This window comes from Euprymna scolopes, chromosome 22 (genome assembly GCF_053919585.1).
Source record: "Euprymna scolopes isolate OS-2025 chromosome 22, ASM5391958v1, whole genome shotgun sequence".
Lineage (NCBI taxonomy): Eukaryota > Metazoa > Mollusca > Cephalopoda > Sepiida > Sepiolidae > Euprymna > Euprymna scolopes.
The window spans coordinates 14908027-14926987 of record NC_136503.1 but is presented as its reverse complement, the minus strand read 5'-3'; the positions used below and the strand labels follow the sequence as shown (position 1 = coordinate 14926987).

Genomic DNA, 18961 nt, shown 5'->3' with positions numbered 1-18961 from the left:
TTGCTAATTCCTGCCCTCTTATGAGAAGGAGAGTATTTCTTCGAAACTGCGCGGATTAAGGACTATTCACTTATCTTGTGCTTCCTTTTTAAAATTAAATACGTTTTTAACTCGTTTTCAAGATGTTTTTAACATGTTTTATCAATCATTTGTTTATATATATGTATATATGTATATGGTATATATATATATATGTATATATATATGCACTATATATATATATATATATATGCAGTATATATATAATATATATGGTGTATATATATGTATATATATATATATGGAGTATGTATATATACATATATTTTATATATATAATATATATATATTATATATACAATGTGTATATATATAATATTTATTTATATATATTTATATATAATGCATATATATTATATATATAATGTGTATATATATATATATAATATATATTTTTATATATTATATATATTTATATATAATGTGTGTATATATATAATGTATATATATATATATAATGTGTACATATATATATAATGTGTATATATATAATGTATATATATAATGTGTGTATATATATAATGTGTGTATATAATGTGTGTATATATATATAATGTATGTATATATAATGTAAATATATATATAAAATGTGTGTATATATATATAATGTATATATATAATGTGTATATATATAATGTATATATATATATATATATATATATATATATATATATATATATATATATATATATATATATATATGGCAAAGGAAAAGCCAATATTATTTATATATTCATCAGTCTTTCATTTATATTTCAAGATATCCTCGGAATGATTGATTTCTTCAAATCAATCATCGCGTTGACGTCGTAAAATGGAGACGAAACCTTTATTAATATATAAATAATTTTGTTGTTTTTTTTAATTTTTATATTAACGTCACGTAGGGATGCAAAAAATGTTTTGCGAAAAACAATTAAACTGTATTTTGTCATTGATTTGGTAAAGTTAACATCAATTTTGTTTTCTTTTTCAGCAATACAAACAGAATGGAGCAACTTTGACAGATAAAAAACATTCAGCGATTGTGGCGGAAACGGCGAAAAAAGTTGGGCAACTTCTGGAAAAGAAAGTAAAAGCAGTGAAGGTAGGTTTCATAACTCGGTTTTTCCAGATTTTTTAACAGATATTGAGAGTTGCAAGTTTTTCACAGGCGACCCAGGTGATATTGATGAAACGTCAGTGTGTGACTACATGGCTAGCTTTTAAAAACTTTGTAGCATCCTGACAAATATACAAAAAGAAAAAATAACTAAAAACAAAAGACGAATGGATTACTCTTTCCGGAAAGTTCCATGATATGATTGAGAACGGAACTTCCACTGGGGGAGTGGTTGTTGCGTTTTGTTTATACCTACATTGATTAGCAGATTATATTTGAGTACGTTTTTGTAAGGGGGTGGAGTTGCCGTACTTTCTAGCATTACCAAATGGTTACCCATTTGGTAATAGCCAGGTCAATGTCGCCTAAAATCGGTGAACTAACAAATCTAATGAAATGAAATAAATACATTGAAGTAATTGCCAAGGCTGCTGCGAAGAAGGTGGTCTCTGTCTGCCATGCTAGAAGATTACGGACACGTGAAGGTATCATGTACTTCTACAAATCCATTATTTGCCTATGTATGGAGTATTGTTGCCACATTTGGACTGATGCATCTGCCACTAGTCTCTCGCTCCCAGACAGGGTTCAAAAACGAGTAGCCATCCTGATAGACCCCGCACTAGCAGCTTCCAAATATATAGAAAAATTAGATAACATAAATTCTCGAAAAAATAAAGTAAGATGCATAGCAACCTATGACTTTAGTACCTTGTTTACTAAAATAACAGACGAAGAACTTATTATTAATTTATTTTTATTTCGGACTATTAGTCTCATCTTTATTAGTTGTTGTTTTTTTTATCTTTTATTGATTTTTGTTTATTCACAACGTTTCGGCCAACTATTCCTCTGGCCTTCGTCAGGTGGTAACCGCGACTGATAGTAACTTCGAATCTCCTAACTGCATTCTCAGCCATCACTGCCATCCGTAGTTGTTGTCGTCTCACCACATTTTGACCAATTAACCTCTGGCACGCTTTGGGTGGGATTGAAACCGCTATCTTCAGACAATGTTCGTCTGGAACTGTAGAGATTCAAAGTCTCTATCAACTGCGCCACGGGCCCCGAAGGGCGATCAAGGTTGGATTCTTTGATCTTATAAATCCACGTTTATTTATTATCTGATCTTCCATAGTCGGGTCCGTACCGATTGGTATATATATATATATATATATATATATATATATATATATATATATATATATATATTATTCCTTAATTGGACTAATAGTCCGAAATAAAAATAAATTAATATATAATGCTCATCTCATAAAAGAACTTATTACTTAAACAATTAAATAATATTGTAGATCTAGTTATAGCTGGCGGCAAAGGCAAATACGTAGACTTGTAAAAATCTAAAATCTCATGGTGTAAAACCATAAAACCAATGTTTCAAAAGGTAGTTTTAAAATACTTATTTGTCATTTTATAAAAGATAGCTATTTTCAAATAAGTCATAAAATATTACTTCAAACTGTAGGCATTCCAATCGGTTTAGACCATGCATCTTTTGGGCAAATCTTTATTTACATAGACTAGAATATACATAATTAATTTTTAAAAATGATATATCTAAAACATACACTTATCATGGTTTTAGTTGCAGAAGATTTATTAATGACCTTATATGTATAACTGATAACGAAGAATTGTAAAAAAAAAAAAATAAATGAATAAATAAATAAATAAAAACATCTGATAATCTAAAGCAGTTGGAATTGTAACCATAGAGGAATACAAGCTACATTTTTGGATTCAAACATAAAAATTGAGGATGGAGTTTTTATCTAAAAAATGTTTGATAAAAGAAACTCCTTCTCCGTTCCAATAGTTCATATGTCGCATAAAAATAGCACATGCTCTATGTATATGCTTTACGGGAGCATTATGTACGAGTTTTTAAGAATAGCTCGCGTTACTTAAAACTTAATAGACTTTATATCCTTAGTCTGTAGCCAAGTCATAAGGATGATAAACCAAGGTGGTGATAAAAATAAAATATTTAAATAGTTAAGTAAATAATTTGTTCGGTGGCATTATGCTTTTGAATTATATAAAACTTATCAAAGTAGATTAATAGAGAAAATCGAAAGCTAACTTAGTAATGTATATAAAACTCTTATGTATATATGTAAGCTATTTTAAATATTTTAGACATTTTTAAATAAACCAATAAGTATGAAGATATTATTAGTAAATAAAAATGTAAATATATAAATAGAATGTCAATAGAAGAAGGGGTGATTAGCACGATAGTAAATTCATCCGAACTTTATAAATACAGGAGATTTGGAAATAATAAATTAGTTCCTTTTTTGGAGAGGACGAATAACACAGGTAAGGAAAAAGGTTGTTGTCATATAACCTGAATAGGTTAGCTTAATTGAACTGGATTTAAAAAATCTGGATCCAATATCCGGAACATTTTTTTTTCTTTTATTTAAGGGAGGCGATGTTTGAACAACACTGTTATGGACACATTGTTTAATGCACTGCTTTGTTTTTAAATCCCCGGAACGGTGTTTTATGGTAAACTTAAGACTCTTGTGAGAGTTCGAGAAAACTAGTTGTTTCAGCGATTGCAGGAGATTGAAGCATTTACTGACAAAATAGTTTTAAAACGAAGGGCAAAAAATACATATGAAAAAATATTTAATGTAGTTTTCAAGATTAAAAAGATTTCCAAGACACACAGGCACCCCCATATATATATATATATATATATATATATATATATATATATATATATATATATATATATATATATATATATAAATTGGATTATTTATCTTTCACCAGACTTTTGTATGCAAAATCCGATCCCGCATTTTGCTCATTTCTAACCTCTGATGAGAAGGAAAGTATTTCTTCGAAACTCCGCGGATTAAGGACTATTCACTTATCAAGTGTTTCCTTTTCAGATTGAATATGTTTTTAACTCTTTTCAAAGTGTTTTTTAACATGTTTTATTAACTGTTTGCTCATATATATATATATATATATATATATATATATATATATATATATATATATATATGTGTGTGTGTGTGTGTGTGTGTGCGTATATGTGTGTATATGTATATATATATGTGTGTGTGTGTATATATGTATGTATATGTATATATGTATTGAGTAAGATGATTGATAATTAAAATTAAAAATCGGTTTCATAAGGAAGAACAAACAAATCAATAAATTGTACGATCGTTTCGGAAACGATGTTTTTATTGAGATAGACAATACGTCTTGGACAATAATTTTATCATATAGTTTTTTGAAACAAAGTCTCCTCATCAGCAAAAATATTGGGTGGGTATTTTTAAGGCACTAAAAATAAAACTAGCATTTTTAGATAAGGCAGGTGTATCTTTTAATGGTTCGCCTTCTAAAAGTCGTAAGTATCATCGTCAAAGCATTCACAAAAAAACTATATGATAAAATTATTGTCCAAGACTTATTGTCTATCTCAGTAAAAACATCGTTTCCGAAACGATCGTACAATTTATTGATTTGTTTGTTTTTCCTTATGAAACCGATTTTTAATTTTTAATTTTAATTTTTAATTATAAATTATCAATCATCTTACTCAATATTAAAATAGCTCTAGGGTATATATGTCTATCGAGCTTATTATATGTCTGCATTGCAACGAGCACTATTTTCTTTTATTTTAATTGTATTAATTTACTAATACATTAAAATATACTTTGCTCTTCGGACTGTCGTTCTAATCCCCTTTATATATATATATATATATATATATATATATATATATATATATATATATATATATATATATTAAATGAAATACTGAAATGCTGTTGGATTACAGGTTATATAATGCTGTAAATATAATATCCAAATAAGTATTAATATCAATATTTATAACACGATCCTAAGAAGATAATTTGCGAGATAGAGCAATAATATAAATGGAGATTTTTAGTTAAATTATGTGGAATTACAACAAAATTTATTTTTTGACAAAGGAGTACAGATAATTATTAGTTTTTTTTCTTAATCCATGAATTTTCAATGAATGGCTCATCTCATCGGAGGAAATATTATTAGAAAAATAGATGTGGGTCAAACAATAAATTCTTTTCATACTTCTACACAATTTAACTCCGAATTTTCATATATATATATATATATATATATATATATATATATATATATATATATATATATATATATATATATATATATACACACACACATATATATATATATATATATATATATATATATATATATATATATATAAAATTTTAGTCATTCTATGAATTTAAAAATTTATGGTGTGAAATGTTTGAATTACAAATCAAAAGATTTTTATTATTCTATGTAAGGCAAAGAATACATTTGAAATATTATAACTCTTTATCCTATAGGATTTCGATGTTATCATCTCTTCAGAGGGGAAAATATTAGCAAATAGTTAAAATGGTTTACACCTTATTTGCTAAAGTCATTGAGACATGGAAAATCACAATTAAAAGTTGTTTAAGTATTTAAATGTCATAGAGTAAGGGAAGTTAATGAAAAGGATATAAAAATTCACATCCAAATTGCATGGTAAAATCCGAAGTGAATGTCTTTGATAGCAGTGTGGCAAAATGATCCAAACTGTATTTTGAGTAATCCACATCACAATGTAATGGTCCGAAGTAGGCATTTTCCTGGAGCAATTTTCTTTGTTTATATAATGAGTCCGGTAAAAAAAAATTGTTTTTAATTTCAAACCACTTGCATTCATTCAGAAATGAAAGGTCTCAAAATAATGATAATAATAGTAGTCTTTAACTAATAGCCCGGAGGACAGAAAAATTCCCTATTCAATTAAATGGAGTATACTGGATAAAACTAGATCATACACCCCAGGGGACAAATTTTGTAACCTTTGTATATCCGAAGCCGTTAACATTATCACCTTCACTAAACCTATAATAAATGCCAAGAATGAACTAGTGTCTAGATGTAAATACAAGAAAAAATGTAAATACAGCCAACTTAAAATAAAATAACATAGATTTTCTGTATACCTGTAAATCAGTAAAAACATAACACTAAATACATATCACTTTTTGATAAAAAAAAAACTAAGGTATAAGGCATGCTGAATTAAAAAAAAAAGCTTTAGAGCATCTCATTTAACCTATATACTGATATATTCTTATTTCCATTTTATATAGAGACTCACATAACTTACACTTCTAAGATTTTGTTCGAATACTATTTCAAGCTAGTTTTTAGCATCTCTCAATTCAGGAGTTTATAAATCTTTTCTCTTGTTCTTCCCCATTGGAAGGTATTTTCCATATTCGCACATATGAATATGAACCCATAATACTCAATAATGCGTCATCTTTGTGATACTATAGTGACCCTGTTTTATAGGCATAGTTCCGTTACCCTATTCTCTTAATTTTACTTAACAATTATAGTAGTTACTTTGATTATTATCATTATTATTAGTTTTATTGTTATAATTATTATTATTACCATTATTATTATTATTATTATACCTTAATTTTTATATATAAAATTGTTTTGTAGTTAAGTATTATTATTAATATTATGATATGTTTTCAGTAAAGTATTATCATTAGTATTATAATATTTATAACATGTTTTATTAATACGCCTAGATTTAGTTTTGCAAATTACTTACACTGATTATTATTTTTCGGTTTAATACTGTCATTTAAAGGATATTATCAATACATATAAAATTAGTAAGAATAATACTCTATGTATTAGATAAGATTATTTTGAGTTGACTGGATTTAAATTGATTTAAATTAATTTAAGCAGGAATTTTTGTTTGACATGCGTTATTTTTTATTTGCTTTTGTTTTTTCTTTCCTGCATATGTCTAGACTTACTTTCGCATTCTGACCTATTTTCGCGGCCTGTCACTTTATTTTATAAAGGTTTATTGACTACGTCTTCTTAGTTCATCTTCCTCTCTCTCTCTCTTTCTCTTTTTCTCCCCCCCTCTATTCCTTCATTATTATTTTCTTTCTTTTTTCTATATGTTCCTATTCATTAATATATTTCCTTCCTTATTTCTTTTTATTTTATCTTTTACTCGCTGTTTTATTACGCGTAAGATTTTCTTTTCTTTTCATCTTTCTTATCAGTTCAGTTTCTCTCATTTTGCATTGCCTGTCTACTGAAAGCGGTTTTGATTTTAATTTATTAACAATTTGAAGTTATTTTGAGTGGAATTTGAAGCTCATGTTCTATAATTATAAAAAATATTAAATATATCAATTTATATACTTATTAATAAACATCCACCGGACCTATGTATATAAAAAAAATTTACCGGACTCATTACATAAACAAAGAAAATTGCTCCAGGAAAATGCCTACTTCGGACCATTATATTGTGATGTGGATTACTCAAAATACAGTTTGGATCATTTTACAACACTGCTATCAAAGACATTCACTTCGGATTTTATCATGCAATTTGGATGTGAATTTTTATATCCTTTTCATTAACTTCCCTTACTCTATGACATTTAAATACTTAAACAACTTTTAATTGTGATTTTCCATGTCTCACTGACTTTAGCAAATAAGGTGTAAACCATTATGACTATTTGCTAATATTTTCTCCTCTGAAGAGATGGCAGACCATCGAAATCCTATAGGAAAAGGAGTTATAATATTTCAGATGTATTCTTTGTCTTACAGAGAATAATAAAAATCTTTTGATTTGAAATTCAAACATTTCACGTCATAAATTTTTTAATTCATTTAATGACTAAAATTTTATTTATTTGCTCTATCTTGTATATCAAGCAATTCTTATTTGGGTGGGATAGTACTTATAGAATATTACTGCCAGTAATATCTTGTAAAACTTATAATCACAGGTTTCCATACCAGTTAATTGTTAGATAATTTTATTCTGAAGAATATATATATATATATATATATATATATATATATATATATAAGTGAACGTGTTTGTGTGTGTGTCTGTGTGTGTACATTTCCCTATGCAATAACTCTGTCAATTTAAAGTCTACAGACTCGAAATTTGATATACAGGGTACTGAGATTAACATTTATTGTTTGGGGCTCTAATCAAATTATTAAGTTAGATCCATGTCCAAGGAACCTATATCCAAAATTTCAAGTGTTTATACCCAAAATTGGCGGAGGAGTTTGGTAGAGTTCTCAAGGGTCAAATCGTTGAACTTTGACCCCTTAACAGCTAAAGTTTGGCCGAAAACCGATTACAAAGATTTTCCCAAATCTCAGTATATCAATTTCGAGTCTGTAGACTGAAAATTGACAGAGTTATTGTGTAGGGAAATGTACACACACACACACACACACACTTTCATAGATATATATATAGTATAGATGGATAGATGAAAGCCTGAGGTCACCTGTTCGCTAGTAGTTATATTCAGTTAAAGACAGATTTGGTGGATAGGACACATATTGTCAACTCAGAAATGATTGAAAACTGTGCATTAAAATTGTCTACTTGTAAGCCTAGACTGTAAGCAGATGGTACCACTCCTGAAGACACAAGTGGTAAGTGTTTCTGATCACTACAAGCGAGCGAAAGACCATTTAATCAATTCACAAGCTGGGGAAGGAGGCCGTGTGTGGATTTTAAGTTTGTAACTTCAAAGAAACTCTTTCAAGTTTGAATAACAAGTCTGATAAGTTTCCACTGAAACAAAAAGATGTTTGCTTGTAAAAAGAGGCAAACTACGTCTTGGTTATTTATAATCTTTCATTTCTGGTCTTCACGTTCTCTACTTGGGTTGTGTGGGTTAGGGTTAAGTTTTGCTTCATTTTTTTTTTTTTTTTTTTTTTTTGCTTGCCTTTGTCTGTATCTTATGTTTTATTTATATATGGCACACCGTTAGATCAACGAAGTTAAATGACGTTGAGCCTGGCCTATACTAAAATGGGTAACCATTTGAGAGTAGCAGGTGCTCTATGCCCTCTTCGATTATAACAGCATTGTTTTCAATTGTCATGCGTGTGTGTAGAACGGTCTCTACCAAACTACTTTGTCACTTTTTATTTTGTAATTTTATTAATAGTGGATTCAACTCTATGGAATAAATTCGATTGGGTTTTAACCGATAAAAATAGCTGCTAATAGGATCAAAATTGAAAAACTGGAACTTGGTAGCCGTAAATCGACTAATTGTATACCATCTACGCATGCGCAAATGTACATTTATATGTTTAACTACATTAATTTCTTTTAAGTTTTGATATGCATGTTGACAGCTCGGGCGTTAGTGAATAATTCTGGAAAGCTACATATTCTGGTTTCGATTCTAGCTGACGGTACCAAAGTCATATATATTGTTTTCACGTTTGAAATCACTATTATATATTAGATACAATATCATAGTGAACAGGGAGTTGGCTCTATAATAATAAATACGAAATCTGCATAAATTAAAGTATCATATTTAAGCGTATGTTACGACCGGGCAACGCCTGGCGACCTGCAGTATAAGTACAGATACAAAATAGTAATACGGATGAATTCTTTTTAACTTGAAAATATTGTCAATCTTTTCATAAAAGGAGGTGTTAAGGGGTAATTGATCTACTTATTCCAGGACTTTTGGGAAACAGATTCTCACAATTCTTGTATCAGCAGAAACTCGTACACACACACACACACACACACACACAATCGGTTAGCAACTTCAAGTTTAAAAATAACCGTATTGTCGTCCTTAGTTAGTTGCATAGTTCTTATAACCGCCACTAAAATTTATGTGGTACGACTAACTTCTGTTTGCCCGACACATTCAAGAAAACGAAACTCTGCACTCATTCTCTGCAAACATGACTATGGTGATCGACGCCTTGGGCATCTTACCATTGTTGTAGCCAAATGCCTTCTCCAATGTCAACGGGTCGTAATTGTACGAACTGAGGAAATTAACAACTAAATAAGGTTTGACATTCAAACATTTAAAAGCTCTACACTTCATTCATAAGTAAAAATGTATGGTTTTCACATTGGCGTCGTTTTCGTTATCTACACACACACACAAAGAATAATAATACTTACTAGCGGTACCTGTGGAAATTCCACACGGGACTCATTCATATGTAATACAGCGATGTTAGCATTCTGTAGATGTTTAGTGTAAATAAAGATGCTCTGATATTATTGTAGCCTTTCTGTTAAAACTGAAAAAGTATTTATCTAAGCTACCACAAACGCCCGATAAAGCCGAGTCGTAAAGTACGCTTAAATGATATTTTGATTGTTGCAGATTTCGTATATATTATTATAGAGTTCATGTTCTATCGATTTTTATGTATTATAAAGTTGCGATTTAAAAAGTAAAAGAATATGACTGGGGTGCATTAGCTTGAATCGAAACCGAAATAAAAACTTATTAATATATATATATATATATATATATATATATATATATATATATATATATATATATATATATAAACTTAAATTTCATAAGCACTAAACGAAACCGAAACCAAAATTTAGGAAGAATTCTTGATAAAATTAATTATAAAAAAACTAGGTGATTTAAGTGTCATCAGCTTTAGTCGTAACCGAAACCAAAACTCATGAAGAATTCTTGGTAAAATTATTTATTACAATAAATAAAAGAACATAACAGTAATCGTGATACATAAAAGAACACACACGCTATCGTATTAATATATAAAAAACCAAAATGTAGTGATCGGTTTTCTAAATCTCATTTATCGTCTCATCTCGTTCCACTACGCATTTATTTTTAGAACTTCTGTCTTCTGGACATGAAAGAAATACTTCGTTGTATCCATTATAAGTTTTCAGAATGGAAGCAATTTTAGTTTTCAGAGAAGACAAATATAATTGCAAAACCCTGAAAGAAAATCCGAAATTGATTTGATTGATTCGAAATATGAAAGGAGTTATATATATATATATATATATATATATATATATATATATATATATATATATATATATATTGTCTGCTAGCTAGAAAGAGTTTTCTCCCTTACATCTGAATAGTTTTCCTATATTTAAGGGCTTATATATATATATATATATATATATATATATATATATATATATACTATATATATATATATATATATATATATACTATATATATATATATATATACTATATATATATATATATATATATATATACTATATATATATATATACTATGTATATATATACTATGTATATATATACTATGTATATATATACTATGTATATATATATATACTATATATATATACTATATATATATACTATATACTTATATATATACTATATATATATACTATATATATATACTATATATATATACTATATACTTATAATATATATATATACTATATATATATACTATATATATACTATATACTTATAATATATATATACTATATATATACACTATATATATATACTATATATATATACTATATATATATATAGTATATATATACTATATATATACACTATATATATGTATACTATATATACTATATATATATATATACTATATATATACACTATATGTATATACTATATATATACTATATATATATATATATATTATGTCTATATATACTATATATATATATATGTATACTATATATGTATATATATACTATATATGTATATATATATATATATATATATAATATATATATATATATATATATACATATATATACATACACTAGCAAGGTGCCCGGTATTGCACGGTCGTAGAATACGCTTAAATATGATATTTTGATAAATGCAGATTTCGTATTTATTATTATATAATATTGGGCCTAATATATAATAACGATTTTAAAATTTTAAAAAAAAAATTACTCGTGCGCCACCACCAAGAATCGAAACCAAAACGTTTAGCTTACGATTAATTTTTGCTTCTGCCGTTATTGACTGAGCTATGAATTCATGTTTTCTGCGAGGCTAAAAATTATAACATGAACCAAAGCTATTACGTTACGCATGCATAGTCGTAATTCCGGCGTTCGTGGTTCACCTGGCAAATTTTATTTCTGTAATTTTCAAAATTTGCATCGATTTTACCGGGATAAAAACCAAATATAAAGTTTCGCATTGGTTCAAAATCCATTATATATGGAGTTTCATGTCTGTACACCAAAAATTCTAGGAGGGGTTTGGTAAGCAATTTTTTTTAAACAAATATATATATATATTTATGAATATAATTACACATAATAGTTAACTAAAGATGATCATCCCATAAGAAAACCGAAAAAAAACTAATAGGGAATTAATTAAAATGAATTTTTAAAAGAATATGCAAGTTAGCTAGATATTTTGCAGATAAATGCAATTCCACGGCCCATATATAACAAAGTTGTATTTTTTAAAAAATAAATAGAAATGGAAATATGTCACAAAGTTTAACAAGGTTTTTTAATATAGATCCACAGAATATTGTGATAAGTGTTTCAGTGTGAACATGTATGGTATAATAAATTATGAGGTTTATTTATTTTATTTTTACTTTCATCATATGTTGCTTTGGTTTTGATACCCTCAAATTCGAAGCTATCTCTTTACAACCCTTCCTTTTCATAACCTATCATACTTTCATAAATCAGAGTCCATTTTCTGTAGGCTGTTTTTAACCCAGTCAACGACGGGTACTTTTGCTAGTATATATATAAAGAAGAGGAAGAAGAAGAAAAGCAGGTATGGAAAACTCTGGACTTTTAGAAGGCAGTTCGTTTGGTAAAATGAAGTTAGGAGTATTTAGCTGTTAGTAAGGAAACCGTTTACTTGAAACTTTGTTCCATCTTATTGTTATCCCTTTCCTATTACTTGCCTGATGTTTTAATAATGGTGTATAATTGCTCGCACTCATATTAATACGTTCTTTTCAAATTCACACAACAGTAACAAATAGCTTCATGATAAACTACTTAGATATATGGCGAACCATGGGGGAACTGGACTCCATATGCCACATGTTTCACTGTATTTATGGCTCATCAGTGAGGTGATCAGAAGCATCGAAGTGTCATCTGGTCGTGATAAAATCTCCATAAAGCAAGTAACATATTAACTTAGCACCATCCTCGTAGATATTCAAGTTCACAAATTGAAATTTATTTAAATGCTTACCATTGACAACTCAATTTCTATTGTTCGGTGAGAGGAAATCAGACACCTTGTTCATGACCCATGTTCCGGATTGACTTACACAGTCGTTTTTTCTTTCTTTTTTTTTTCTTTTGCTTTCCTGTTCTTTCCTCCCAGTGCCACTTATACGTAAGGGCTATTATTTGAAATCAATTCAACAGAAATACTATGTAGGAAGATTAGCAGTGAGGTGTTTGTTCACACTATGCTTGAACTTCTGCACATCAATACAGCCAGGGAAGTGGGGAACCGGGAGGAAATTCCAAATTCTAGCAATTCATGAGAAGAAACTATTAGAATAGAAGACTTTCCTGCATCTAAGGATCTCTACAGTGTAAGGGTGGGATTTTGAAGCTTGCTGGATTAGTCAGGTGTATTTACGTTGGGTGGGGGATGGGGGTACAAGTGCTTTGAGTTCGTCGGAGCACATTCCATTAAAATTATTGTAAAACAGGCACAGAGATGCAACATTTCGGCGATGGGGAGAGGTTAGACACTCTGTTTTGGGCCCTGTCTAAGAGCGAGAGGCGAGTGACTGATGAAGAATTCCAGATGTGGCAGCAATACTCTATGTATCAAGACTTGTAGAGATATGGAATACTCTCAGGCATAAGCAACTTTCTAGCATCATAAAGAGAATCCACCTTCTTTGCAGCAACCTTGGCAATGTCCTCAATGTATTTGTGCCATTCATTTATAATAAAGCAAAACGTTTAATTATTATCACGATGAAGTAAAAAAGAAAATTGGACACTATTCTACATCACCAACAAAGAATACAGACTTACTCTCCGCAGAAAAAAAAACTTTTGAAAACAGCTTGGTTCAAATTCTGTAGAAGCACCAAACAATACAAACATACATATTTATTATTTATAGTGGAGAATTAGTTTCCATATACCTTTAATATAACATGTTAGCTCTCCAGCCTTATCTGTTTCCATCTATACTATCTCTTGACGCATATAAAAACTTTTTTTAAAAAAAGTTGCAAAACGTATAAATGTGCATTTTCGAATGCGTAGATCACTACGTCGACTTCCGCTTACCAAGTTCAATTTTTTAATTTAATTTTGACCTCTTAGTAGTTATTTTTACCGGCTAAAACCCTCCTGTCTAAATCCCCTATATATCAAGTTTCAACTCTGTATACTAAAAATTGAGAGAGGAGTTTGGTAGTGAACGTTCCTAAAACAGACAGACAGACAGGCCCGATCACTTATATGTATGTATATATGTAAAGATAGCTATATATCTACTTATACATACATCTTTTATGGCAGTTATACGAAGAAAAAAGTATTTACTAATGGGGTGAGATTGGGGGAATAAAGAATTTTTTAAAATGTCATTTTTTCTCTTCTTTTATAGCCTGTCATTCTATTTGTCTTGATCTGATGTTCACTGTTAACTTAATAAGATTTTATCTCACCTGTCGATCAAAACATTATCTGATAAAATATTATTTTTCAAGGTGAATAGCATCTTTCAATCTATATTATAACTAGCAGGAAGACCTAGCATTGCCCAAGATTGAATGATAAACCATGTTGCACCGTCTTTCTAAGCCCATAAAATAATATATTATAAATATATTACATTTTGCTATATTTAATTTTTTGTGAGTGACCATTGGTCGTGGCTCGTGTGAGAACTCAGAGTAAGAAATAACCAATGTGTAAATCCTCACAAATTAAAGCTAATCGTTGTGGTGCCCACCTTGCGGACAACAATGAACTCTTACACGTACTATAAAGACAGTGAGAATATGCCTCTGGGCGTTATACACACAAATCATGCATACTTTTTTTTTCAAAGGAATCACTACTTATCATGGCCCAGAGGCCGCTCGAGGATAAGGGTTAAAAAGTGTACATTGGTCAAAAGAACAATATCATAGTAATTGTTAGAAGTGTAAATTTGGTAAATTGGATTACTTAAGGAGAACAGCTCATCAAGAACTTGTTTACATTGGACTTGAATACGGCCATATTGTAGTCAGCTGGAAAGCAGGTAAACGGAAGAGAGTTCCACAGCTAAGGAAGAAGCTTTGATCATGGAATCTACGTTTAGGTTTAGGAACAGATAAAGAGTGGGGGAAATTATTGATAGTGTTTACAGCCAAACGGATGTTTCTCATGAATATTTGGCGAGGGGGGACCATACATTGGAGCTCAGACGAACACTTGCCATGAAAATAATGATAAAACAAAGACAGGCTCGCAACGTCTCTTCTGTGAGAAAGAGGTTGCTTAGCAGCCAGACTGACGTATAACCACACACTTTATTTGTATTTGCTTTTCTGTTCAATATGTTTTATTTCCACTGAATACAGAGTTTGTGTCTTTCTTCCAGACCCCTACCGGTCCACAACACTACCGAACAGTTAAACTTTTTAATCTTTTGCACAGCCGATTCTTTGTTTTTGCATAATTTTTTTTAATGTATAGATTATTTAGATTTCAATAAAATATTATGGAATTTGTTTGGACCCTTTTGAAGTTGATATCCTTGAGCTGGAATTGATCCGGGGAGATCTCGAAGACTAAGCCCAATGCAGTGTAACCAGGTGTATCAATTCCCAAAAGAGGCTCACGTGTTAGTAGTTGGTCCGAGCAATCGATATGTATAGGTATATCTAAAACAGCTTTCAACAGTGTAGCATAAATTTAAAAGAAAAGTGGTCACTAGAAGAATTGGGAAATATTGTTTAAGAGAAGTGGACACTAGTAAAACAATGGGGAAAATTATGTCTCAAAAATATGAATTTGAAGTTTGAGAATTTTCAAATTCTCCAACGAAGCTAAAATTATAGGAATATTTTTTTTTTATATTTAACAATTATGATTAAAATTTATGAAGAGCTTCCAAGCGCCTTTATTTCATTTACATGAAAGCAAATATAGTTCACATTACCCACCTTTACGTCTAGTTGCTATGTTTCAAAAACGATTGTTTCTGGATGATGATAAACTAGTGTGCAGCTATGAAAGCAGCATCACTAAAATCACTGGAAAAATGGTTGGATCATTCTACAGCTCCAGAAAGTATCTCCCTCTCAACACAATCCTCTACTTGCACAAAAGTCAAATATGTTCTAAGATGGAAAACTGTTGCCACATTTGGGGGGAGTCCTAGAATACTCTTTACTGCTTTGACAGGGTACAAAACATTCTTTGAAATCTAGTGAGTGAAGACCTTTTTGCCTCACTACCGTCGTCTTTCTCACAAAAAATACATTGCAAGTCTATCTCTGCTCTATTATTACTTTTATGGTAGGTGCTCGACTGAGCTCCAATCTATGGTCCCCATCCCTGTAACAAATACTCATCTAGCTACAAACGTCATGAACGATTTCCCTCGTTCTCTATCTGTGTCAAAAACTAAAAGAAAATTCCATGAGCAGAGTTTCTCTCTTAGAACTATCCAGTTGTAGAACATGATACCGTGGGGCTGCTTCCTAGCTGACTATGAAATGATCGTTTTTAAGTTTAATGCAAATAAGCTCTTTTTAAGCTGGCATCTATCCAATTCAGGCAAAGATCACAGTGTAGTATCTTTTTTTTTTACATAGGCATAATCACTTATCAAGGCCCAGAGACCACTCGAGGATAAGGGTTAAGAGTGTACAGTAGTCAATTGGACAATATAGTAATCGTTAGTAATGGAAATTCGGTAAATTTGTTAACTTAAGTGGAACGGCTCATCAAAAACTTGTTTACATTGGACTTGAAGACAATCATATTGTAGTCAAGGTTCAAAAGAGAGTCGCCAACCTAACAGGTCCTGAACTGTCATCCAAGCTTCATCCTCTATCCAATCGACGTAATGTAGCATCCCTCTGCCTGTTGTACAAGTACTTTAATGGTGAATGTTTCGACGAACTGTAAGCACTTGTACCCCCTCTACGTAAATACCCCCGACAAACCTGACAAGCAGTAAAATCCCACCCCTTCACAGTAGAGATCCCTAGATGTAAGAAAGCCTTCTACCCCAGTAGTTTCTTCCCCAGAACCGCGAGACTTTGGAATTCCCTTCCAGGTGCCTGCTTCCCCAACTGTACTGACATGCAGAAGTTCAAGTGTAATGTGAACCGACATCTTGCTGCCCAACTCCCCACATAGTACCCTTGTAGCCTGTGTCCCTAATAGTAGTCCCCTGCATCAAAGTGGCAATGTGCCTTGTTTGGGGTGAAAATGTAATAAAAAAAAATTTTTTTAAGTTAGCTGGAAAGCAGGAAAACGGAAGACAATTCCACAGGCGTGCAGTTCTAAGAAAGAAACTTTGTTCATGGAATCTACATTTAGGTATCTGTTCTGATGCTTCACTTGAGCAATTAGGCCTCGGTCAATGTGGGGGAAACCTTTCATACCGAGACAATAGCTATTTATTCAGACCCTGCCAGAGTGCCCTCTTTTGGGGGGAGCTGGTTTTCCGCCACATTAAAAAACACCCTTGTGTCTAATTTGCTTTCGTGGGGAAGCAAATAAATACCATCCAAGTTCCACCATTACTGATCATCACGGTGTTGTCTCACAATCTGCTTAACATGCATTAACCCTTATCTTAGAGTGGCCTCTAGGCCTTGATAAGTGGTGACCCCAAGTAAAAAGAAACAAAAACATCAAACATGAAAGACAGTAACCTTTCTCTGCTGTATTTCTTTAAATTTAATATAGTTGAATTTTCTGTTTGAATGGTCATTTGTGATTATCAATATTTGCTCTACCCGCCACGACTATCACCACCACACACATGCTCATACTTAGGTGTCAAGGAAATATTTCAAATCTGTGTGAAAACTATCAGTAGAAACTCTTGAAACTCACTGAAGCAAACTTAAGGCGATAAAGTAAGGAGGTATTTTCGAGTGATGCCACGTCACAGAACGAAGGGCAAGAGGTTTTGACACTCTGGAGAGATGCCAGCAAGAATCACTGCCAATGGCACTTAACGCGACTTAATCATCAGGACTCTGAGAGATCATTAAAAGTGCTGCAGAAATTTGGATTATTTGGATTATTCCGACTATTATTCTCATCTTTAATATGATTCCCACAAACGTTTCAGCCGATGTAACCTCCACAGGGCTCTATGGCATAAGAGATAAAGTTTAACCTTGTCCAGGAACCAACACGTTGTAGTTTCCAGTCACAAAACAGATAAAGAATAGAAAAAACTTAAACGTTTTGTTTATTACAGCAATATTATTTCCTCATTCTTTTGTTACTGCTGTGACGTCACTCATGTGATCGTTTTCTCGTATGTGCACCCGAACGTCGCCCACACTTCTTTTTAAAGTTTTTATTTTTTATCTCCCAGTGACGTCATTTTGCATGCATTTGCATACGTGTCCCCGTGACCTGTTTCACACCATAAAAATCCCTTTTGAATGTCATTCCACAAAAATCAGTTTTACTTAGGATGTTAGCAACGTTCTCGTGGTCCCTCCCGTAAGTATCTGATGTCTTTCTAGAAAGACATCTGACTAGAAACATATCAGGGAAACCAATGCCAACAATAGAGTCTTCAGATTCATAGGATATAATGATCATGATGTAGTTTTCAGTCGCAAAGCAAACAAAGAATAGAAAAGAACTTCAACTCACTTTTTGTTCTGTACAACAACATTTATTTCCTCAT

The 18961-nt window shown here is 30.7% G+C and overlaps 1 protein-coding gene across 1 annotated transcript in view; it reads left to right on the top strand.

Moving 5' to 3' along the window:
• Positions 1-18961, top strand: part of LOC145243906 (voltage-dependent calcium channel subunit alpha-2/delta-3-like) — a 1923318-nt gene that overhangs the window by 1531142 nt on the left and 373215 nt on the right. Inside the window, exon 3 of the mRNA XM_080107017.1 lies at positions 1016-1126. Within this exon, the coding sequence (XP_079963143.1) occupies positions 1016-1126 (111 nt within the window). The remainder of the gene's footprint in view (positions 1-1015; positions 1127-18961) is intronic.